Source organism: Cyprinodon tularosa, unplaced genomic scaffold, assembly GCF_016077235.1.
Source record: "Cyprinodon tularosa strain WSP-4 unplaced genomic scaffold, ASM1607723v1 ctg325, whole genome shotgun sequence".
Lineage (NCBI taxonomy): Eukaryota > Metazoa > Chordata > Actinopteri > Cyprinodontiformes > Cyprinodontidae > Cyprinodon > Cyprinodon tularosa.
Window position 1 is genome coordinate 450,600 of NW_024039036.1, and position 25,274 is coordinate 475,873.

At 39.5% G+C, this 25,274-nt stretch overlaps 1 protein-coding gene across 5 annotated transcripts in view; it reads right to left on the reverse strand.

Annotated features, from left to right (window-relative positions):
* Positions 1-22,768, reverse strand: part of plekhh1 (pleckstrin homology domain containing, family H (with MyTH4 domain) member 1) — a 53,890-nt gene extending 31,122 nt beyond the window's left edge. The window contains exons 1-6 of one of the 5 annotated variants that reach the window (XM_038293382.1): positions 22,525-22,768; positions 16,898-17,075; positions 7,831-7,893; positions 2,656-2,805; positions 2,485-2,568; positions 2,262-2,343 (exon numbers count right to left, since the gene is read on the reverse strand). In XM_038293382.1, the coding sequence (XP_038149310.1) occupies positions 2,262-2,343; positions 2,485-2,568; positions 2,656-2,805; positions 7,831-7,893; positions 16,898-17,041 (523 nt within the window). In that variant the 5' untranslated portion in view covers positions 17,042-17,075; positions 22,525-22,768. Of the gene's footprint in view, positions 1-2,261; positions 2,344-2,484; positions 2,569-2,655; positions 2,806-7,830; positions 7,894-16,897; positions 17,076-17,406; positions 17,571-18,101; positions 18,228-22,516 lie in introns of those variants that run through there. The other 4 variants (XM_038293379.1, XM_038293381.1, XM_038293380.1 and 1 more) reach the window with 4 other exon arrangements.
* Between the last annotated feature and the right edge of the window lie 2,506 nt (positions 22,769-25,274).

Below are 25,274 nucleotides of genomic sequence, written 5' to 3' on the forward strand. Positions count from 1 at the left end.
TGGTACTGAAAATTGACTTTTAAAGGATGTAAAAAAATGTTTTTCTATATTCAAAGTATATAAAAAAACATCAAGTGGGCAGATATGGGAAGGAATAAGGGCTGAAAACATTTATTAGCGTATGATGAAGGGCAGGGGTCCTTCATGTTTTCAGTCCAGGACCCCCAGATTGATAAAAGGACAGAAGAAGGACCCCTTGCTACGAGCGTGGGGGGTGGGCTGGTAGAGGGGACGTTTTTAGCAATTGGTTGAGGGGAGCCAAAAAAGGTATTAACATCAGAGGTTTTAGAAGCTGACAATGAAGATTTAACCCAAAGTGTTTTAGAACTAATTTCAATCTGAAAAAAAAATAAAACTAAATGATTTAAGAATAACTCAACAGCTATCAAAACTTTGTGTAAACTTGTTTTTTTTTTTTTTCTTAAAGGTAAAGAAATTCAAAACCCTAATATAATGCCTCCAACACTCACTAGGGGGTTGTGACCCCTGTATTGCGAACTATGATTTAGGGAAATAAAGTGGATGGGAATTTAGGGTTTGTACAGCTGGGAAAAGAATTGCATTGTTTATAGTTTTGTGAAGTTTGATTCCAGACGATAAGCCAAAAACCTGTGACAAATTAGCAGCATCCAAATTCTGACTCAATCTGTATGCTACGGTGGCCCTGAAGTGCAAACTGCAACTACAAATCTAAAAGCGCAACTACATTAAGGAAAACACAATTACATTAACCTACCGGAAAAGGTAGGTGCCAGTGGGAAACATGAGACATCGCTGATTGGACGACGGCGCTGTTTGACCCTTGAACCCGAAGTTGCGTAGTCTAAACAGTCCAGCTTCTTTTAACTGTGTCTTCAGTGCACGCAAACTAACTGAAATTTCGTATCACCTCGTACGGATGTCCTGATTCAAAATATTCCCTGATAACGGCAGCTATGTTTGGGGCGCCGACAATATCCATGTTTTCAAAAGCCGCAGCAGGCAGAATGACTTCCGGTTCAAGGGTCAAATGGCGCCGTCGTCCAACCCTAACCCTTTTTTAAGGCGACTCAAAGAGCTTACTGCCCTCTTAAAACTAAAACACACTCTCTTCAGTTCCTGTCAGAAGAGAGCAGATCACCTGGTGTGATGTCACTGGTGTTGTGGTCGCGGCAGAAGCATTTGGTTGCTAGGGTGGTTGCTATGGCACATTCTCGGATTTCATTTAACGATCTGATAAATTTATTTTGCCGTTCGTGAATAATAACCATCGAGACTTTGCTGTGAAAAAAATGAAAGCTCCATTCATCTTTTTAACTAACTTTTCATCTGATCTATTAGACCTACATATAATCTTTCAAAGAAAAAAATGAATAATAAAAAAAACTGAACACTATATATATATATATATATATATATACATTTAAAGAACATTTAATATCATATATATATGATGAGTTCCTTAAAAGAACCTTCTACTTAAAAAATTGCAGCAAAGCAGGAATAGATTTCAAAACATTTCCTTATTTCTTTTGTAGTCTAATTCAATAAGATGTAAGTATTGCTGAAACAAAGTTTTCTAAGTGTGTAAATCTCATTTGCTACAGAAAAATACCTGCACTGCCTATTTCAGCTGAAAGATTGTAAATGCAACAAAAAATAATTACCAGCTTTAGGCATGTATATTATGACAGAAATCAGTTCTTTTAACTCAAATGAAAATCCAGACGTGGATTTATATTTTCTGTCAATAATCAGATGTTCATGAACAGTAATACTGAATAAAATTATGCTAAAGTTTTACTTAAAAAATATCAATTCTTCCTTACAGGCTATAGGCCCAGTTTTGTGCGCACAGCCAGCATGACCAATTACAAGGTGATGATGATGATGATAGCAAGGGAAATCCAAATAAATCGAGAACAGATGGGCAATTTATCATTGATTAAGGCCTGTTGTGAAAGTAAAATTCATCCAGCATGCTGATTTATGATGATATGAAACTAAAGTGGATTCTTGAGCTGCGACACCTCAGTTCTACAGAACCAGCGTTATTAGCAAGTTTGTGCAGAGACGTGAAGAATTTAATTTTGGTCCCACTTTTCACATTAGTGTAAGGTTTCTAAAGATATTAGCTGATATTTTTCCTACCCTAGATCTATAAAGGTCTAGGAGCGAGGGAGCAAAAAATTGCATGAAACAATATTTCAAAAAAAGGTTTCACAAAAAAAAAAAAAAATACGATCTCAGATTATCGTAAAGCATCTTTTGGGACGACTCACATTGTAGTTTGTCTTGCAGCAGCACAATCTGCTCCGTCTGTTTTACATTTGCAAGTTTCAGTTGCTGGTTTTCCAGCTCCATCTGTAAAAGAGCAGAAGCATACGTTTGTACCATAAAAGGTAAGCCAGAGTAGTCAGGTCTATCTAAATAGACCAACTACTCTGTATTTAACAGGATGTATCTCCTTCTGCAGTAGATTCATCTGAACATGTCAGATCTTACCTCTCTGAGCCTAAATGTGACCCAGTCTTTAATCTTGGCAGCCTTCTCTTCAATAATCTTTGCCTCTTGGGCTCTTACTAACATCTGTAATACAAGGAATAGGCTTTGTGGGATTTGACTTACACTTTAAGCACACAAAAAGACATTTTTATCTTTAGCTTCCGGCCATACCTGTTGCTCCAGCTGGATCTCTAATCTCTTGATTATAGCATCCTTCTCTTGAAGCTGACTGGTCAGGTCTTGATACTTTTTGTACAATGAGGTCTCCGTTTTATCAGTTTGCATATTTGCAGACTTCAGCTTCTCCTCCATGACCTGGATCTAAAATACAAAAGTGAAACAAACCAAAACATGTCGACTCACATCAATGTGATTCCTTTAGTTTTCATTGACTGCTGACAGCGCATTAACCAGCTCTGCTCAGGAAAGGTTTTTAAAGCCCTGAGGTGATTTAGGATTGTAAAGAATGGGTGTCAATAAATTACTACCTTCAGAAAACACCTGGAACAGGCTGAAATGATGAAAAATTGCCGATTAAAGGTGACAGCACAAGAGCGGGGGAAAGAGGGCTTGTGGGATCTGAATGAGGTTTCAAAACTCAGACTACTCTGCTTTTGATTTCATAGATCCAACCTTTAGGATCACTTCAAACCTCTACAGTGCTGGTTGTTTTCAACAAAGTGTCAGTTAACACTGCATAGAAGTAAAAGACTCTTCTATTAGATGTAAAATATTTATATTTATTGTCCTGGAAGTTGATGTCAGGGTTGCTGGAAAATCAATTCTGACTTTAGGAGATAGTTCTGGTTTTAAACGTAAAACTTTGACTTACCTGCACACATGGAAGGCTACAGCTTTCTTTTGAAAGCTGTCTGAATGAAATATTGGTGATAAACTTCAGCTGTAATGCAGCATGGTTATGCATTAAACACACCTCTTCAGATCTCTTCTCCACGCAGCTGTTTCCCACATGGAATCTGTTTTTTTTTTTCGAAACTGTACGCTCAAATTATGCTCCACAGTATTTTAGGACGATTACTCAGCACTAAGGTTCACAGCAGCACTCTGTTAACTCAGATTAGCAATCAATATCTAAAGCAGTTCTTTTTTTAATCATTTACATTTTGCTCATTGTTATTTTAGACATTAAAAGTCGATAGTGATTAGGGGTGTAAATCACATCCATCATGGCGATTTGATTCAGTATCGATTTCCTGACCCAACGATTCGATTATTTTCGATACTTAAGAATACACCACGATTCGATTCGATAAATTTTTTTTTTTTTTTTTTTTTTTTTTTTTTTTTTTTTTTTTTTACACCTTACAGGCTAAACAAAGTTTCAAGTTTGAAATAAATCAATGAAAGCTGTAATATCATTATGCATTTTCTTTAGAAACAACAGCAAATAACAGAAGTAGAAAAGTTGCATCAAAAAATACTGCAAAAATACTGCACAATATCAGTGTAATGAGTTCAATGCAATACCTCGGCTCCAGAGAAACTGTCCAACATATTTTTTTAGAATGTAATAAATATATATTTAGGAAAGAGAGATGTTGTGTAGAGAGTTAGACAGGAATAAAAATAAACTAGATATAAGGGAATTGTTTCAAAGGTCATCTGGGGATGTAGTTTTGGTAGTATTTTTAATTTCTAAGAAGAACGGGTATTTTAGGGAGAATATAATAATTTGTCTGGTCCATACTCCATTCTGGAAGGTGGCGGTAATGCACCTATAAGTTGTTTGCCAACCGCCATTAAAAAAAAAGAAGAAGAAGAAGGCTCCAGAGTGTTGCGTCACCGCCCCCTTGAGAGACGCTCCGCTGCACCTCTCCCAGATTGTAGCTGACCGCAAACAGTGCACCAGACAGGAGGCCGGCTTGTTTTGTTTTTATGACCGAAATTGCGGAAAACAACTCGTGAAGTTTGACCCGCTAGAAGAGCGAGGTGCGCGAGAACGCTGGGAGCCTTTTTCCAGCTGAATCTCCGCTCTTTTTGCCCCATTGTCCCTCCGTCGTCGGACTAAACTCGACCCCACTTCCTCATCGCCTCGGCCGTATCTAGACCCACAGCGTGTAGCCCAGACCACGCTTCAATACTGAGCATAATTTAAAAATGTCTGTGTGAAGCTTGCTGCAACAAACTGCTGTAAGAGTATAACCAGGAAGCGCGGTAGGAGGGCAAAATAGGTTTAGCGGCACCGCAGCACGGGAGGGAGAATTACGCCCAGGAGTAAATGGATAAAAATAGACCGGAGGGAAGAAAAAAAACATTAATCGATTATCTTGCGGACGTGTCGATGCATCGGATCGTCGGCTTTTGGATCGATGCATCGATACAAAACGATTATTATTTACACCCCTAATAGTGATACAGCTTTTAGTTCAAGCCAACTGGCACAAAGGTTAGAATAAGAAAATATTGCAAATGCTACATTTGTTAAGCTGAATAGTTGCTTTCATTTAATTGTTTAATTGTTTTCTCCAATTTAAATTCTATCAACTGCATGTTGAAATTAGATTCGTTCTTCTTTTTTTTTTGATAAAATTTTTAGGCCTTTAATTTTTTTAAAACTTAATATCGGACGTCGGCCAGCCCACCGATATTTAACCCGATATTTGATCAGCTTCTGAGTTTCTAAAGTCTAAAAAAATAAACAAATACTTCTTCTTCTTCCTCAAAAACTTCTTTTTTACAGACTTAAAAACTTCTAAAGACGAGGGAAAAAATATTGATACATTAAAATATCACAATATCTTCATATGCTGATATATTGCCATTTAAAAACACCATATCAATCTCTTTTACTAATGAAATATTGCTATATGTCATCGTTATGCTACGAAATCCCCCGAAAATTCACAAAATTTTTCCATATTTTTATATGTTGATATATTGATGCGGTATCGATCTATTTTACAAACAAATCTCACAAGAATTTGCAAAATATCACGAGAGTTTGTAACAGAACGATGAAATTTCACGAGATTTTGAAAGTAAAATAGATCGATACCGCGTTTTTAAAAATCAATTTGATATCAGCATATGAAAATATATTTGAGTATATTATTTTTCAAAGTGTCAGAAATGGATAACAAAACTGCTATTTTCAATGACTACTTATTTTTGTCCAGCTTTAACATCGGTATCGGTTATCGGCTACATGAGTTTTAAAATATCGGCATATTGGATATCGGCCAAAATCCCAATATCGTGCATCCCTAAAAATTTTGAATTCATATTAAAGTACATTACATTTAAAAATCTGAATTCCCTTCTTACTGCTGGGTTAACAAGTACAGTTATATTATTTTAAATATTTTAAATTTAAATCTCTAAAACAAAGAACCCTTAGCTTATTCCTATAAATTTGGACAGTGACTTGTTTTCTTCACTTTGCTGTTTTTAACTTTCTTAATTTCCGCACTATCTGGATAAAGATGATACAGTTACTACTGCCTTGACTTTGTGTACTCTTGTGGATTTTCTTACATTTTGGACTGTTGATAATTCTTCTTGATAATGCTTCTATCTTTCTTTGCCCATTCTCATATAAAGGTATTCCTGCCTTTTTAACATGAGTACTCAGCATTTCTTTGTCTTAGAAGGTCCCAACTTAGAATTTCTGTGTTCAACTGTGATTTTTTTGGTGCTACTAGCTTCTTGTCCTCTTTTCTTTTGGAATTTAAAGCGCTCTTGTGTTTAACTGTGTCTCTTACCAGGCCTTTAATTAAAGCTTTTGCCATTAATCTTATGTACTTTATATTTTGTTGCAGATGGATGTGTGTTTAGTTGTGTCTCTTTTCAGACTGAGCATTTGCTGCTATTAGCTTTGGAAACTATCTTCGTTTTTACATTGAAAGTCAGCTTATCTGGGTTTCATAAGATGACTACAGATTTATTGCTGCCACTAACTTTGTGAGAAATAAGCTTCTTTGTAAGGCTGCAAATGTACAACATGAATCAAACTGAATTCAATAGGATTTGAGTTTCAGAACAATTACTTGTATAAACTGGATGTGATTTTGTTGATTTTAAAAGGTGGTAGAAAAAGAAATAATAAAATTTAATCAGTAGTCTGAGTTGGGAAGTCGGTGTAAAACAATAATATCTTAATGCAGCATTCAAGCTAGCTACTAACTGCATCAACAATAGCTAAACTTTTTTACTTTACTTTATTATGTATGTTACTCTAAGTCAGTCTTTTATGCATTTGTATTTAATTTGGAAAACAATATGTTTTAATTATTGTTTTTCGTGAAATTTAGCAGGAAGCAGTCTTCTGTTTTATAGTTATGGTTGTAATAGTTCCTGCGGTGGCCATATTCAAACTGTGGAGAAAATGAGTGACTTTGACTGCAAGCTGAATTCTCATGGTATTGTGATGTGTCTTTTAAAACTCAGGCATGTCCTTTTACTTAAGCCTTTCGAGACCCACCAAAAATGGGTCAGCCAATCCCGTTACAGTATTACGAGGAGGGACACGCATAGCTGTGACGAGAGCAACAGCTGCCAAACTAAAATGGACATGCAGGACAGGAGGACATATGCATTTCTGAAACTATCACATCTGTTCGGTCTGATTCACGATTTCATCTGTGAAAGAAGAAAAGCAAGTTGCAGCTAGTTTACTTGTTATCGGGATTGGCTAAACCCAAACTCCATTGGTTTTATCTTGGCCTAATGAGTTTGACAGCTTCTTCAGAAGTTCATCCTTTCCTCGAACAGATTTGATGGAAGCAGTTCCAGCTTAATAATGTGTAGAACTAAACCTGAGCTGAGTTGATGGTAGCTACTCTAATTCCCCAGTTCCAGGGTAAACTGATGACTTATTGAATGAAACATTTTCAAACTAAGAATCCATCAAAAAGGTTGTAATTTTAGTACCTAAATAAATTTAAAATCCTTAATACTGATATATATCCTCAGGTATATCATAATATGTTTATGCATTTACCAGACGTTTTTATCCAAAGCAACTTTTACACTATTTTACAGTTATCATCAATATGACAATAAGTTCTCGAGACAAAAAGTCCGTAGTCAGAATCAGTGATGACAGCAAAGAGAGAGGTACAAAAAGAGTCATAGAGGGGTACAGAGGTATGGGTAAGAGTTAGGAAAGGAGATGCTCTTTGAAGAGGTTGGTCTTTAAGAGTTTCCTGAAGGATATAAAGGGATGCTGCTGTCTTTGCAGTGCTTGGTAGGTCATTCCACCATGTTGGAACAACCCATGGAAACACTCTAGATATCCATCGACTTCTTATGTTTAGTAGTAGGAAGTAAATAATACTATCATTAATTTCTATGTGTGGTGAAAATAAGTCACATTCGACCCTTTACCTGTTTCTCAGCTTTCTCAGCCCTCTGGTCGGCTTCGGTCACCCTCTGTTCCAACTCCTGCATCTGAAACAGACGATAAACAGATTAGATTACTGTAATCTTATCTGTCTGAAAAAAAGAAACTGATCCTAAATTAGATTTGACTAAAATGCTCAAAATAGCTTGAATATTAAAACTACTATAACACCAAACCAAATGTAAAAAAGAGCATAAACACATTAAGAGACACTGATGCTGACCTCACCTTTAGAAAAAAATGGATAGAGGCTTTAACGCTTGGAAAACAATTACCTAATGGGTGGAAACACTCTGTAATCTACTAACACCTGGCAGAACAGCTAACATCTAAACTATCAAGTTAAAAATGGCAGCAGGCCAGAAACATGCTGACTCATCTTCAAGACCTGAGGCAGAACCACATTAGAAACAGACATCATTGGATCACTATTGGTATGATCCAAGAACTTCTAAAAATGCAAACCTTAGATAAAAACCTTTATCTATAAAAATTTTAATCCACAGCCAAATGTTTTAGATGTAGTTGTGGCTAAACAGCAGTGTGTATGTGTCTTCACACAAGTTTGGATCAACTCTTTGTGCTTTTAAAGGGAAACATGTCCATCATAACAGTAAACATACATCTGCAAGTACCTTCCCTTACACTCACTGCCCTGAAAGCCCGGATGGCTTCCTTGTAAGTTCAGTGACCCGGTTTAAAGGAGAATTTACATACTAATGGTTTCTTTCTTTTTTAAAGATGCATGTGAATTACACTGCTGTACTGGTCTTCATCTATACTACTTCCTCCTCATCACCTTCAAAAAGGCCTCCAAATTCTAGGATGTGAAAAATTCTCTCTGCCAGATTAACATATGGGGTGATGGCTATATTGAATTACTGCTCACCCTAAAGTTATCAGGAGTGGACGACTTCCAGCCTCGAACAAAAAGAGGCAAAGCGAACGATTACCTGCTATCCTGGCCTTAAATGTTGTGTGGCTTAATTATAAGTAGAAATGAATAAAAGGAAATGTAAAAAAGAAATGATGATGGTCTAATTCTTTGGTAATTCATCATAGATGGTGAAACAAGATTTGATTGATTGACTTTATTGATCTCATAGTGGAAAAATTAACTCAATAGATCAGTTCAAATAGTCAAAGAACAAGAATGTTTTTTTTTTTAATTCTTATAGTAGGATCATTATACAGACAGCAACATGACAACAAAGCTAAACTTAAGCGACAGAGTAACAGATTAATGACGTTTTTTTTTTCTCTGGCCAGAAGTTAGATGACAAATCCTCCCTCTTCAAGCTAGCAATCCAAAGACGAACCCGTGGTGGATCATGAATTGGAAAGGAGAAAAAACTATTTTTTTTATTTTACTTTTACCTGATGTATTACAACATCCAACTACCATGGCAGTTTACCAGGGCAGTTTAACTATAGCGCTCACAAATTTCAATGGTGAAGTCCTCTCGAAACCTTAAATGATTGTTGTTGAGTGCAGGCGTGTCTAGTAGTTTTCATTGATTTTTCTTGTAAAGTGGGGACAAAGGCCCTAGGCCAACCGCACTGTGACGTCACTGCCGGAAGATGGCAGGTCAGGAGTGATGTTCTACTATATTTGGGCAAAAATGGCCGGTCCTGGACACAGTGATCGAGACAAAAAGTATAGTTTTTTTTTTTACTGATTAACACTAAATACATTAAATCATCCATAGGGTGTGCTTTGGTGGTGCAGTGGTTAGCGCAAGTGATCCATGTACGGATTCATTAGTCTTTGACGCGGCCGACCCTGGGTTCGAATCTGGCCTGTGGTCCTTTGCTGCATTTCTCTCCCCGTCTCTCATACCCTCTTATAGTAAGGATCCATTGGTTATTCCTTGGTGAAAAGAGTTTTCCTTTAACATTCCTTTGCACAAACATGTTCAAACTAGCTGGTCTATGTGTAGATGATGCACAACTCTCTCTGGCATCATCTAAAAACACTCTATTTGGTAGTAAATAAAAGCTCAAGTAAAAAAAAGCCCAGTTTGGGTACATGTCTCTATGGGGAAACTTCATTGATTGTAGTGCGTGCTGGTTTGGAGTCTGGTTCCAGACAGGGAGTGTTTCTATGCATAGCTGAGTCAAATAAAGAATTGCAATATTTCATTTCTAACTTTTCACCTTGAATAGGTGGGTGTTTAATAATATCTCAGATTTCTTTGATCTACATGAGAGATGTCAATACATGTATCTCAAAATGGATAAATGTAAATTGCTATAAAATATCTATGCAAATTAAAAGACCGAGAATAAGGGCAGCTTCATTAAGGTGTTATCCATATGAACATATTGTTTAAAGGAAAAAAGAAACAGAGGAGCATTACATAATTAGGACAACAAAGGCTAAGTTGCAGCTGCAGCGAAAGCAGTTTATTGATATGTGAAATGGAGTGTGACAACATGACCTTTTATCCAAATGTTAGAGCTGAGTTAGCATTCTGTGACACAGAATCTTTAGGTGCCCAACTATGAACATCAATTAATTCATTTCGGTTCACTACTTTGAAAACACAAAACAAAGAGCTGGTAGACATGCTGTTGGCTCTGGGTTGGCAGGATCGCCTGTAGAGGTCAATAATACAGTGGCTCTAAAGAGGCATCTGATTAAACACTGTTGTTAAACAGCATAACAGCCAGCTGAAGAGGGGGCTCCCGGTTCTCCACAATGTTCTTCAATTTATAAAGGATCCTTATTTGCACAATCATTCCAGGAAGTCTAGAAGTCCTCAAAACATAGCCAGCTTTCTATATCTGCTTTTGTTGAGCTATTTAAATGGTAGATGGCCTGTACTTATATAGCGCTTTTCAAGTCAGAGGATTTGACCAAAGTGCTTCAACCTACAATTATTCATTCACCCACCCATGCACTGATGGTGGTAAGCTACAGTGTAGCCACAGCTGCCCTGGGGCTCACAGACAGAAACAAGGCTGCCAGACACTGGAGCCACCAGACCCTCTGACCTCCACCAGTAGGCAATGCAGGTGAAGCGTCTTGCCCAAGGACACAATGATGCTGAAAGCCAGAGCCTGAACCATCAACCCCCCGGTTGTAGGGCAAACTTCTTCATCCTACGCCACTATTGCACACAGAGCCAATTGTTCAGAGGTAGCTAACACAAAACATGTTTGAAAAAGCAGCCTTACCAATAATCCACTCTACCTTGATGGACTTAAACTTCCTCAACAGTTACGTTTCTTCTGTACCTTCTCAAAGATGGCTTCACTTTTCTATTTTCAGTGCAACCTGTGGTCTAGGTAAAAACCAAGGTTTATACTCCTCCATCTCTGCCTCTCCCAGTGACATCAATCATCTTTCTTAGACGCAGTCCTTTGGATTAGTTTGTTTCCACATCATGTCACAAACTGGTCCAACAGCTCCCTACTCGCAGCTTTCTTTGAATTTATGACTCTTATTTATACTGAAGAAAACTTTCTATTCATCTTCTCTATTTGGTCATTTTAGTTTGCACTAAACCCTATCATCTGTCATACTATGAGATCTTCAGTTTAAATATCTTACCACGTCATTCATTGCAGGTCATCTTTAGACACAAGTTTCTAACAACAACAACATCAACGTGGAAATATAAGACCACTGATTCTGAGCCACAAACAAATATTCCCCAATGATTTTCCTCAAATTGTCGATTATTTTTAATCAATGCACTATTGCAGTCATTGCAGTGCAGGACTTGGTCTGCAGCCGAAAGAATCAAATTGGTAGTGACTCGTTTACCAAAGAGGTGTCTGTTACCTTTATGATAAGCAGTGTTGGGCACGTTACTTTGAAAAAGTAATTAGTTATAGTTACTAGTTACTTCTTCCAAAAAGTAACTGAGTTAGTAACTGAGTTACTCCACAATAAAAGTAACTAGTTACTAGTAAAAGTAACTATTATGTTACTTTTGCGTTTCTCGCCCCCGTAACCCTAACCACCCAGCCCCCACCTTCTCGCCGTGTGTTTCTAAAGCCAGCTGAATAGAGCGGACGACAAAGACAAGAACCTGCAGAGAGTTTTGCATTTATTGCAACTCAACGTAAATTACAGACCCCGTCAGATAGCGTTCCTCCTGTTTAACATGGGGTTTAGGTATCTGATGCAGTGTCAATATCATCAGGCTGCATTACCTCTACTCATGGGTGTGAAGTTTTTTAACAGGGCGTTCAGATCTGGTGAGTGTATGAAATTAATAACTGGGGATGTCTAATTCTGAAATCCTGTGTGTTTGGGTTGTTATAGATACTCGACGTAACACCAGTATTTCCATCTGGAAAACGCTGTTTTGCTGCTGGAGCCCTCCTCACTCTCCATCTCTCTGTGTGTGCTGTACGTTAACACTAAGGGTGTGCAAAATAATCGTCATGACGATGCATTGAGATTCTAATTTTTGTGATCTACTGCATCGATTCTTGAAGGCAAGAATCGATTATAAAAATAAAAAAAAATTAACAAATAAAATACATGAATGGTTGGCGCACATCAGCCAAACCAAGTGGAATACAACTTCCAGTCCAGCAGGTGTCGCTGCGGATGTGTTGACGCCCGCTGCTTTGTGTCACAAGCATGTCCGGCCGCGGGATACTGAGACGAGTCATATGAAATAAAACATGGAGGACACTATGAAAATTCGCCCCATTGCTCCATCACATTTCAAGTCAGATGCTTGGATGCATTTTGGCTTTAAAAACAAAGAAGGTAAAAACGAAATTGATATGATGCACGTAATTTGCAAAAGGGGAAATATACATTTGAATGTTTTCGTTTCGTTGGTTTAAAGGACCACTGAGGCCATGTAAACGGCACTGATTATCCTTATTTTGTTATTTAAATTTTTATGAATCCTAAGATCGTTTTGTCAGTGTGTCCACGCCAGTAATAGTAATATTTCTGCCCAGTATTTGTTTTCATGGCAACACCTCCAAAAGTCGTTTCAATAAATACAGCAATGTATGAATCCAGTTGCTTTCAGTTATGTATCAGTTGAAGACACGATCCAGATCACACCCAGCCAGTCAGCCACTGGTAAGGGCTGTATCTTTTTCTTACAGTGTTCAGTGAAAATATCGCAATGAATCGCGATGCATCGCAATATTTCAAGTATCGTGATGCATCGTGATAGAATCGCATCGTGGCATGTGAATCGTGATTCGAATCGAATCATGACTTCTTTGCCAATACCCACCCCTAGTTAACACCCGTAACAGCCAATCTCATCCTCCCATGCTCATTTGTGGACTGGGTTTGGTTTATCACCATAACTAGCTAAACCTTAACTTTAACATTCCTTTTTTCCATTTTGTGATGTGGTTATTTATTCAGTTGTGTATTTTTCATAATTGTTAGGAATCCAGTTTGTGTGGGTTGTATTTTTTGTGTTGTTCTCTCCCTCCACCACCAGGTGGCGCCCTGTTCTTGTTGGTCCTCCCACACACCTGCGGCTGGTTGGCTCATTACTGAGGACTATTTGAGCGGTGGACTGTCACTACCTCGAAGCCAGAGTGTTTGTCAGTTTTGGGTACTCTAGCCAAGCTGAGTTTAGCTGAGTCTGAGTCTTTGTTTTCACTGAGCCTAACCTTGTTTTTTGTCTTTGCCTTTCGGCAGCAAGCCTTCCTGCAAGCTGGATGTTTGGCCTTCTTCCCCTGGAAGGATTGTTTGAGTCTCACACTGAGCAGGGGATTAACCTCCACAAGTTCTGTTCAATTCTTCCTGGATTTCCAAGTGACAGTCCGCTCAATAGCTCCTCAGGATCCAACCAAGTCTTAACCTGTCCGCCCTCCAACGAGTCTCTACCTCTGGATAAACCCACACTTACTGGATTCTGGGAAGAAAGTCTTCTCCAGTAACGCGAGTCCAGTTTTCTCAGTCTCTCCAGCCATCGCTCAAAGTTCCCACAGATCCTGAACTAACCGCTGATACTTCCCTTCCCTCCTCCAGTTCACCAGCACACTGAGTTTCCTGAATCCAACCCCCGCTGACCTTATCAATAAACCTGTTAAAACTTTTACCCTGCTTCTCTGAGTGGTTTACTGCATGTGGGTCAGATCTCTTAAGAAAATCATGACAATAATGAGCTTTGTTTCCTCATATTTCTTTTTTTAATCCATTTCCTAGGTGTAAATGTCCTCTCAGCAATTACCATCCCAACTAAAACAGCTGTTCATCTCTTTGTCGGCTCTTACTGTCAAGCTTTGGTTTTCCCCCTACTTTTTCTGTGTACCCCTTGCGTTCAGACAGAACTTTAGGTTTTTGCACTGATTTCTCTGATTTTTAACTGTTTGATTTTACTTTCTGATGCAAATTTTTATTCCTTTGCTCCTTATTTCTCTGATTCAGTCATCTGCTGAATATAAATGCTATGTCAAAGACAACGAGTCAACTTTCATTTTTTCACTCATGTTTTTCCATCCCTAAGTGGGTCAATGCATAAAACACTCCTAACTTGGCGAGAGAGGAGATGAAGAGCATGAAACAGTCTTTCCAAACAGCAGTAGGATGACAGCATGGTAGTTCCCCATCCCATTCCTACTTCACACTGCCTTGGCTGTAAAACTTCTATGATTGTGCTTTAATTACATAAAAATAACTAAATAAATAGTGAGCATTCATAAAAAAAAGAAGAAACAAAATGATTTCTGTTCACATGTCTAAATAGATCACCTTTAACAGTTTCAAATAACCCATCACCCAATTTGCAGCCTATTTCCATTCAAAAGCATGTAACTGAGGAAGCTAAAAAAAAAAGCAAAAATAGAAAATAACACATTTCTATTTGCTGTTTTGTGAGTAACCAGTTTGTTTATTTTCGTAAGTTCATCCAGTTTGATCCTAAGTGTAATTTAGTGAAGGAACAAGTTGTCCAGGCTGATGAAACAATCCCAATCAGATAAAAACTTTCCTTTGGAGAAAAAAGTTAAAGTTTTACTCTCAGAATTATTTTCTTTATTGATGGTTAGTGATGTCATGACATGTCTAAGGGCCCTGTGACACCTTGCCAGCGTATGCCCGACATCCCAGAATCTCCTAAAACGCTGTCATACGCTGAACTATGTATATTTAATTTTGGGCATACACATAATGTATTCATAGCGAGTCTTATGTAGAACAACATCCTAACTTATGCATAACGCACAGCAGTGGAATGCCTATGAAATGATGCACAAGGTTTGCAGTCGCAGCAGATTCAGCGTCATGTCTGCTAGGAAGTTTTTTTGGTCACGGCCCTGGCAGTGAATGCAGGAATTATCCATTACACTCACCTTTACTCCCACCCTATGATGGGGATGCAGTCTGGAGGAGAAGTTACTCATAGGTTTTGGATAAGCTAGACACCAGGACCTATGAGTAACTTACACTTAAAATATGTCATCGATCAGATAACTTACCTGTAACTTATGACCCCAGAGAGCTTTCCTCTAGTCTTTTAATAACATTATCTTATCTTAATATCCATTCTAGGATGAGGCCCCTGTCCAGACTGCTGCACACGTGACTGCAAACTAATCTTGTACTTAAAGACCTTTGTTTGAGGATGCAAACAAAAACACCATTATTTGCAGAAAGTAAAGAAGAGACTTTTAGGTTCTCAAACTAAACACTCATCCACAGCTCCTACTAAGGGAAACATGTCGCAACATTAATCAGTTAGAAGCTGATAAAGATTTCAAGGTTAAAAAATAAATATATATTTTAAACCACAAGCATACTCCTCTATAAATATTCTAGTGATGAGAGAATTCATGATTTTGATTTTTTATGCTTTCCAAATGGGTTTCTGTACAACTTAAGATCTCACAGGGGAGCTGAAGTCTTACAGGACTTGACAGAGGCCACAGCATGGAGTCGTCTTCCTCTAAACGGCCACAGGGTTATGTTTAGACTGTAAACATCCTGTGGACTGGCTGAATGAACCACTTTGCTCTGATCTGGAATTAAGAGATGACACAGAGGGCCAACAACAGCGACAAATGCAACCTGAAGCTGTTTAGATGCACGATCAAAACACTCTTTAAAAGTAAAACAGTGGAAAAACCAAGACATAACTGTTTCTACCTTCAAAATATTTCAATGAGTACAAATGTATATCCTGATGACTTCTTTCCAAATGGTCAGCCAAACTTTTACAAGCGTTTGGTTGGCTGCTGCTTCCTCAATCTATAGGAGACCTTACCAGAACGAATGAGCAGAAACGTTCTATTTAGCTTAAAGTTTTAACTGCACCTGATGACACACGATGACTGGACTAAGTGTTTACCAAAAGCAGAGGGTAATCTCACATATTTACTCACACAAATAAACAGTCATCAGCACCTGGAGTTCAAGCTGATCTGCATGCTCTGTTTGTTTCCTCCGACACATGATGCTAAATATGTAAATATATCATCATATCGCCCTCCTTTCCCCAATAACTGTAAACAGAGCTAAGAGCCTTTCCACAAAGAAAATCTGCCAATGAGAAGCAGATGCGGCACTCAAATGCAGTTGAAACTATTCACACATTCTCCAAAAAATCTCCATCACTGGGGAACAACTTTCAACTGGGGACATATTTGATGTTGAAGAATGCTGGCGCACATTGAAAATGCTATTCAGTCCTTAATATATCACAAGCACATGGAATTATTTTGAAAGTTGCCATTTGCACAAACAATACAACGGTACAAGCAGAAATAACTAATGACAAAAGAAAAATCTTCACAAACCAGCAATAAATATGTATATGTACTTTCTCGACTTTGCGATTTTAAACAAATCAAAAATACCCTTGTAACATAAAAGTAAAAAAGACAAAAAGACCAAATAAAATAGGCTATAAATGTGCTATTTGCAATAAGAAGCAGTCTTTTTGGCCTATAGTTTGTCTGCAACTAAAAGACAAAATCAAAGATCAGAAAATGACCATAAAAAAATCTAATTTGTGAATCTTCAGTTATTACTCTTAAACTCCGACTCCTACCATGTTATGTTTAGGGAGTAACTGATCCAGCTCTCCATGCAGCCTTTTCTCAACATCTCACCTTTTCTGCCAGCAGCTCTCGGATTTTCCCAGCCTGCAGGCGGAACCTCAGGAGCTGCATCTCCAGAGCGACGCAGCGTTTCTGCCAGTCCACGCCGGCCGCTCCTACAGCTCCGGCTCCGCTGCTATCCAAAACGTCAGCCATGGCAGAGATTTAGGCCTCCGCCTCTGGACTCAGGCTGGAAAGAAAAGGGAAGTTTTTATTAGAGCAGCTCACGAAAAGAAGCTACAAATCCCTTGTATAGCTCAGAAAATGAGGCACAGCCAGTCCTGTGATGGTATTTCTGTGTTCAGTCCAGATCCTGTTTTCATTTACATCACATGGAGAAAATAAAGTGACTAAACATCTAAAGTACTTGTTGCTAACCGCGTTTCCCATGATTCACAGAGGAAGCGTGAGCAAAGCAACCCCCAGTGATGAGTCAGAAGTTAATTAACATTAACGAAAGCTTCCTCGAACTTTCTGTGTTAGAGACACGTGTTGCCGGAATAAAACTAGCATACACATACATGTTGGTCACAAAGAAACAGATTACCACAGTTTGCATCCCCCTCTCCTCTTCCAACCTCTCACCACATGCCCACACACACTGAACAAAAACTCAAGAGGGAGGCTCTGTGAGTGGGGGAGGCTGGAGTTCCCAGGCCTGCCTGCCCACCACCAAGCAGGTCAAAGCTTTTCTTTTTAGCCCAATTACCTACTAACCCAGTACCCTGCCCCCTCCTCAGCCACAACTCCCAGGCCATGCAATCCCTTCTTAATTACAAGGAAGGAGCGAAATAGGATCCTGTGCTGCACAATAGTGCCTTTCTGCATGACAGTCCCATCGCAGCTAGAGGTTGGAGCCGTCAGCTTGCCTCAGCAGAGAAAAGAGGGAAGAATGTGCGACAATGAATAGGCAAAGAGCCAAAAGGGGGAAACTGGTGCATTCAAGTTATTTCTACCAAAGCCCGACTGGCTGTTGACCAGCTTGCATGCTCATTCACAAAATTATGAAAGCCCTGCAGTGTGAGCTGTCAAAAGGACATAAAGTAAAGAAAGAAGTGAGGAAGGCTTAGCTTTACAGGGAGTCAAAGCCCGGCCAGACAAGCACCAGTTAGCGAGCAGACGTTCAAAGTCCAGCAGCTATAACTGCACCATGTTGCTCCCTGCAATTAGCGTGCTCATAAATACAGACCCAAAAGACAAATTATAGAAGTCATGCCTGCAGAGGTTTCACCAGGCAACCGCCGTGCCCAGGCTGGCGAGTCAAGGTCCACTACCGAAATCTCTGCTTCTCTCTGAGGGTCAAACTTCGAGGTCTGCACCCCTGAGTACAGTCGAGTGAAAGAGGTGGGAAAAAGCCAGCCTGCAGCCCTTTTTGGTCAGACTAAGTGAAGAGCGGGGTCAGAGCGGAAACAAATGTAAACAAGCTCTTTTCACTGCCATGCTAATCCTTCTGAAGCACATGTTTTTTCCCCCTTTAAACAAAGTTTAAAGTTGTAAAGCCCAAGATCGGTGAAGTAGCAGGAGATTTCACCAGTACCCTTTAAAAAAAAAAAAAAAAAACACCTCCACTGAAATATTCCTAATGTTTTAACGCTACGGATAAAAAACGCCTTTGGATTTCGGTGCTAGACCAACTTAAACTGCTAGATAACAGAGTATTTAAATATCTGGAACATGTGGTCTGCATTTATATCCGAGTAGAGGTATCTAAAGATATTTAAATCCTGCTTTACACCTTAAATCTGTCTTCTGTTTCGATTTGCTTTGCATTATTCAATTTGCTTTCTAAAGTGCCCCCCAAAGAACAGCTGCATTCATACAAATATTTAATGAGGGAAAGGTGGATTGTGTTGTCTAAGATATGTGTGGCAGTACTACCCCAAGATATTTGTTATTTGCCTGTGCTGGAAACAATAAAATACAAGAAGGATTTTTTTATTTTAACATACCTTAAAGGTAAATCCATCTTTGGTTACGTTTGAAACACCCAGAGCATAAGAGGACAATGCCTTCAAGTTAATCTCTCAGTTCAATAACTTGATGACTTTAAGAGATTCATTGTTTTATATTGATATATGTACAAGTATCAAGCAATATCTTCCCTGATTTTCAAACACATCCTCCAAAGCCAGTCTTAATTTCTCACTAGGGAACAGAGACACACGAGGAGACAAACAGAACAGATTAGAACCAGACATGTGTGCATGGGCACTCACACACACAGAGGCATACACTGCTGAGCATGCAGCTGTGGTGATGTAAGTGATTAGGTGGTTCAGTGATATCATTCCCAGCAGATTTTTCAATCTCCACCGCTGCCGTCTCTTCTGCTGAGGTCCGACTTGGCCCTCCTACGTTTTGGAAAATGAGAGCAACTCCTGTCAGGATCTGGCTCAATCACTGCAGGTTTGTGTCAGCGTGGCAGTTCTGTGTGCGTACGTGAGGCGACACAGACAAATGATCTGAGAGGATCTGAATATCATCGCTTTATGAGTTTCCTCCTATGTCAATGTTTTCTGATGGGTTGTTTTATCAGTCATGCTGAGCCGGTCTCTTCTTTTTTTGTAAAAACGTGGCATTTGAAGCTGTAGCTGTGCATTGCAAAAATACTTCCATTGCCACGTCATTGTTTCCTAACCTTTTGACCCAATCTGTGCAAAACAACTTAAAGTCAAATAGTAAAAATGGAAAATTCAGACTAAAATGAATGCCAAACTGCATTAAAATGTCAGTTTTAATGGTCAGCCAGCTTTAAAAATAAAGAAAACTACCTATGTACATCTATTCTACTTTTACCTTCTCATTCCTGTTGCATCTGCATCCCTTCCTCTCTGCCTTTCTTTTCTCTCCTCCTGCAGCGCCTTTCCCACCCTCCCCTCTTTCCTCCACATCTTCTCTCCTCCTCCAGCTGCTGCCTTTGGAGCAAACCTGCAGCTCTCTCTTCTCCTAGTTCAGGTTAATGACAGACCTTGACAAAAACTGACCACACTCATTATCACTCTTAAACTTAAACACAGGGTCCTGACATTCCTTGCTCTGAGGTGTAAACATCAACCTCTGCAAGCTCTCTTGCCCTTCTGTGCTTTACACATACTTTCAGGTCGAAGATTTCCATCTAAGCCTGCAGGCTATTTTTTTTATGGTGTGAATTATATGAAAATCTGTTTTTAATCTAATATAAGCTTCTTTTTGTAAATGAACTGATGACATCAAGAGGACCCTGCCTTATGCCCATAGACTGCCGGTGTTCTGTCAGATGAGCATACCTGGTGAGACCAGCATAGTCACAGTCAAAACCTGTTTATCCCTTTAGTTTTGTACGTAAAATTCACTTTAAACTACCTTAACGGGCATGTATTCCTTTAGTCGTGTACAAAAAAAACAATTTGATTACTTACTTTTTGGTGTTTTTTGAAGCGTATGGCAATCTGACCTTAAAGTGTTTATTTGGGACATGACAGAAGGGATACATGTCTGTTGAGGTAGTTTAAAATGTATTTTTCTTACAAAACTAAAGGGATAAACGCAAATCTGATGTCTTGCGCATGTATATTGACTATGAGTATGCTGGTCTGACAGAACACCAGAGACAGGCACGGCCCCCCACTGCGATCCTGACGGAATAAGCAGGACAAGATGGATGGATGGATGGATGGACGGACGGACGGACGGATGGACATCAAGAGGATTTTGAAATGTTTTTCTGCAGCTATACAGATTGTAACGCCTACAAAGGAATAGATTTTGTATAAGACTCCACGTATAAATACAAATGAGCACTGTTAAAACAAGTCTGATCAGCGAAAATCTAATCTAAGAATCAAATGTCAAGGATTTAATTAAAAATTATAGCACATGACATGTGCTATAATTTGGTCTCCAAAACATCGATTGACTGGCGACCTGTCCAGGGTGCATCTTGCCTCTCGCCAGTAGACAGCTGGAGATTGGTACCAGCACCCCTCGATACCCGAGCAGGGATAAAGCATGCTGGAGGATGGATGGATGGATGGATGGATGGATGGATGGATGGATGGAGGGATGGATGGATGGATGGATGGATGGAGGGATGGATGGATGGAGGGATGGATGTTTTAGCCTGCTGTCTGAAATACACTGTTGCAAGGACTCATCAATCGCAGTCACTTTTACATCTAAAGGTTTATCACACCCTTTAGGTATCGACATATTAAATACATTATCTAATTTTAACACTAAATGTGGCAATAATAAATTATACAATAATGGTGATATTTCTGTTAAATAGATATCTATGGTTACAGTATTTGTCATTGTCTGACATTCTGGGTTTTATTTAGTTTTAGGTGTTTTTTTTTTATATTTCTAAAATTTTACTTTGCAGGCCTTCAATAAATACAGTGATTGTGAGATTTTTGCTGAAGTTCCTGTTAAAAACTCTAGTTTAAAGTGCACCACCATAAAAAGACCAGTAAGATCAGAAAGTTTCTGGTGCATATCTGGAAGTCAGATATTCCCAAACTTCCAGTTGAAATAGTAAATTAGTAGAGTTTAATATTCCACATGGCTGCCATACATAAATATATCAAAATTTGCAAACTAATTATTAGTACTGATGGTTTTCAGGACGTTTATGTACTGTAATAGTTTAAAGGCTGTACTTTTGAATAAACAAAATGGGGATAAATATATTTTTCATCAGTTTATGTTGATTTTTTTCCAGCTTGTGTTAATGGTTGCAGTAAACATCAAGTCAGATGACTTTCTAATATGTAAATGGAAACACTTAAACCTTATGGAAGAGGATTAGGGCCACTGGAAAAAAAAAAAAGTTAACTGATTTTTAAATTTTATTTCAGTTTAACATGGGAAAAAATTCAGAATTTTGAGATTAAAGTCAGAATTCTGAGATTAAAGTCTTTACTAACTGAATGCACCAAAAGTTGTTTGCCAACCGCCATAAAACACAAGAAGAAGAAGAAGGAGGGAAGAAGCAGGTCGCACCACGCTCTTTTGAAGACATTATTTAAAATGTTGCGTGGAGAAGATTTCGATTGTTGTTTATAGTTGTTCTTCTTCTTCTGTTTTGTGTTGGTTGGCAAGCAACTTCCGGAGGGGCATAACCGAAATACTGAAATAAAATAAAAATCAGTTAACCTTTTTTTTTTTTAGTGGCCCTAATCCTCTTCCGTAAAACCTCTATTTACAAATGTCAAGTGGATCTTTTTTGGGGGGTGAATTTTATACATTTAGTAGAAAGGTCTGGTTATGCTTTAAGTTGAGAACCTTTCATATCCTTTTCAGTATCAGTTTGAAGTTTATTTCTGACCCCTATTTTACAACACAAACTGTTTTAATTCTTTTATAGCTGCTTTAAGAGGCACAGTGCTCTCATTCTGCACTAAAAGGGCCATGAGCAACAGGTGTGCGCTGTTATAGCTCCATATTACAGCAGCAGCAGACCATAAACTGTCGGTCAGCAAAAAAAAGAAAAAGAAAAAAAGGTTGAGCCAAGCATCTCTGAAAATACACAGCTGCGTTTGGCGTCTTTTGTCTTGAAGAGCCTCCGGAGGCGAAATGAACTGTATCCCAGCTAAAGCAGTGGGGATAGTGACAGACTGCAGTTAGACAACAAACGCTTCCAGGCTTTACCTTCACACCTTCTTGCCTGCTTCTCTCCTCTTCTTTCGGATCTCGTCCTCAGCGATTCGTCGCAGTCCGGTTCATAACCTGTCCTCCTCTCTGCAGCCTCCCTCTCCTCTCCAATCATTCATCTCTTTTTTTATTTTTCATATAAGCTCTGCTCTGTGCCGCCGCCGCTGCTCTTTGCTTTTCTTTTGAACTCTCCGGTGAAATTCACTCATAGCTCCATTCAACAGACTCATCCCATTTTCCTTTAAAGGCTTGAAAGCGGATCATATTTCTCTCCCCCCCGCCTCTTGTGCGCGCAGAAGCTGCTCAGGATATTGCATTAGGGCCGCCTTGGGTTTTTGCTTTAACCATGTAAACATGCAGCAGTGGAGAGTCTTGAGGAGATTTCTTTTTTAAATACTGGATAATAGGTCAGTTTTTAATTTTCTTCATGATTTTTTAACGCTCCCATAAATCCTAAATCTGGTAGAAAAATATGTAGATCAAAGTAACGCTTCCCTTGTAGACCATGTGGACTGAAGTTAAGCTTTTTATTTTTTGGCAAGTTTTGTGTCATTCTGTCTTTTTTTTCTTTGTTTGAATAGCACTATGGCTCACAGCCCAGGGTATAATCTTGTCAAGGGTTAACCCAAGCACATAGGGTGGTGATTGTTTTACCCCATTTACACTTAGGCCCCCACACGAAGTCAAAACGAACACGAAACGCTGATATTTTCCAAAACGTTTGCCGTAAAGACGGAGACATAAAATAAATGTGAGCGTCTACACGAATGCATGAAAACGCTGCAAAATGTATGCCAGGCCTGTAAGTGGCGCTGTGGTGCCAAAGCAAAAATAGGCAACGAAATGTTGGGCATGCGCACTAATATTTATACATGGTTGCCCTGCTGGTCCATTTTCGTGGTTCAGTCAAATTCAGGTGCTGAACTATGTCGTTGATATTGCTCTGTTCTTCCTGGAGATATTCCAGAAGAAGAAGATTCTGTTGTAAGCCCGACAGCAGGGTGAGTAGCATTAGCAGCAACAGCGCCATTGTTGTTGTGATACTGTGTCGCGCATGCGTGTTTAGAGGCAACGCTATGATGCATGCGTTTAAAAAAAAAAAGCGGTTAGAGCGTAAAGATGGAAACGCGAAAACGGCGTTTCGAAATCTTCCCACTCTGAAGGCTGAATAAAAAAAAGATTGTTTACAGACCCCCGAAACGCCGGCTTCGTGTGGATGAGAGGCTGGTTTTTGTGCGTTTAGGCCAGGGTTCGTCTTCGTGTGGACGGGGCCTTAGCCTCATGAGACCATCCTGATCTTGCAAGCTTTCAAGGTTTCACTCGCTAATCAGTCTGGAGACTCTCCGTTAAAGAAAATTTGGAGCCGTTCACCAAACGAACGTCCAATCAGCGTTGGCTTTGAGGCGGGTTGAGGTGTGACGCAACGAGAAGCGCGACAGTTCAGTCTAAAGAACATGGCGGCTTCAGCCGATGAAACTAGCGTTAGCGTGGCTATCGAGCAAGTTTTATCGGAATTACAGAGTATTACTTCACTGAAAGAAGAGCAAAACACTGCTCTGGAGGCTTTTCTCAGAGGAAAAGATGTTTTTGCTCTTCTCCTGACTGGTTTCGGCAAGAGTAGCCTGGCTTGTGGTTGTGCTTTCGTCGTCACTCTGTTAGTACGTCATATGCTTCGTTGATCTGATTGGTTTATTTGGCCAGTCTATCACCAACATAGGCCAATCAGCTAACCAGTATTTTCGCCCCTTCCCAAAATTACTGCAATGGAAGGTTTCCAGATGGATATGCGGAGCAAATCCATCTGGCGGAGTCAGGTTAATTTACACTACCCTTGAAAAACCGTGCCGAGACCGGTCCGAGCTCAGTAACTGAGATAACTTATCGTGTGTAAATGGAAAGCAAACTGAACTGAACCGAGCTAGACACAACCGGACCGCGCTAACTACAGACCAGCTCTAGAGGTGGGCTCGGCTCGGTTTTTCCCCGGCTCGGTTCTCTGATAACAAGAGCGCATGAGCAGAACGCGTCATCTCCATCTGGCTGCACATCCCGATTCACACTCCATTACAGTAGTTGGCGGTTATGCCCCTCCGGAAGTTGCTTGCCAACCAACACAAAACAGAAGAAGAAGAACAACTATAAACAACAATCGAAATCTTCTCCACGCAACATTTTAAATAATGTCTTCAAAAGAGCGTGGTGCGACCTGCTTCTTCCCTCCTTCTTCTTCTTCTTGTGTTTTATGGCGGTTGGCAAACAACTTTTGGTGCATTACCGCCACCAACTGCTTGATTTCCTCCTTCAATACTGACAGTAATACCGCAGATCATCACTAGGAGGCGAGGAGTCGAGGAACTGAGATAGCGTGATGTGTCGTCAGAACCAAGCTCGGCCTGGTTAACCGGTCTCGGCATGGATCGGTTTTTCAAGGGTAGTGTAATTGGGATATTTGTATCTGGACAGAATGACTTCCTGTTAAGGGCTGGTTATAATCCCGCAGCAGTGTGTCGCAGTGAGCTTGTTGCAGGTATTACTCAGACATTTTTGATTTATGCTTAATATTGAAGCGTGATCTGCGCTATGTTTATTCCACGCCACAACGCAAAAGGGGAAAATCACGAAGTAGCTGCGGGTCTAGATACGGCCGAGGCGGTGAGGAAGTGGGGGCAAGTTTCTCCCAACAGCAGAGGGACATGAAGGCGAAAAAGAGCAGGGATCCAGGTGGAAAAAGGGTCCCAGCGTTCTCGCTCTTCTA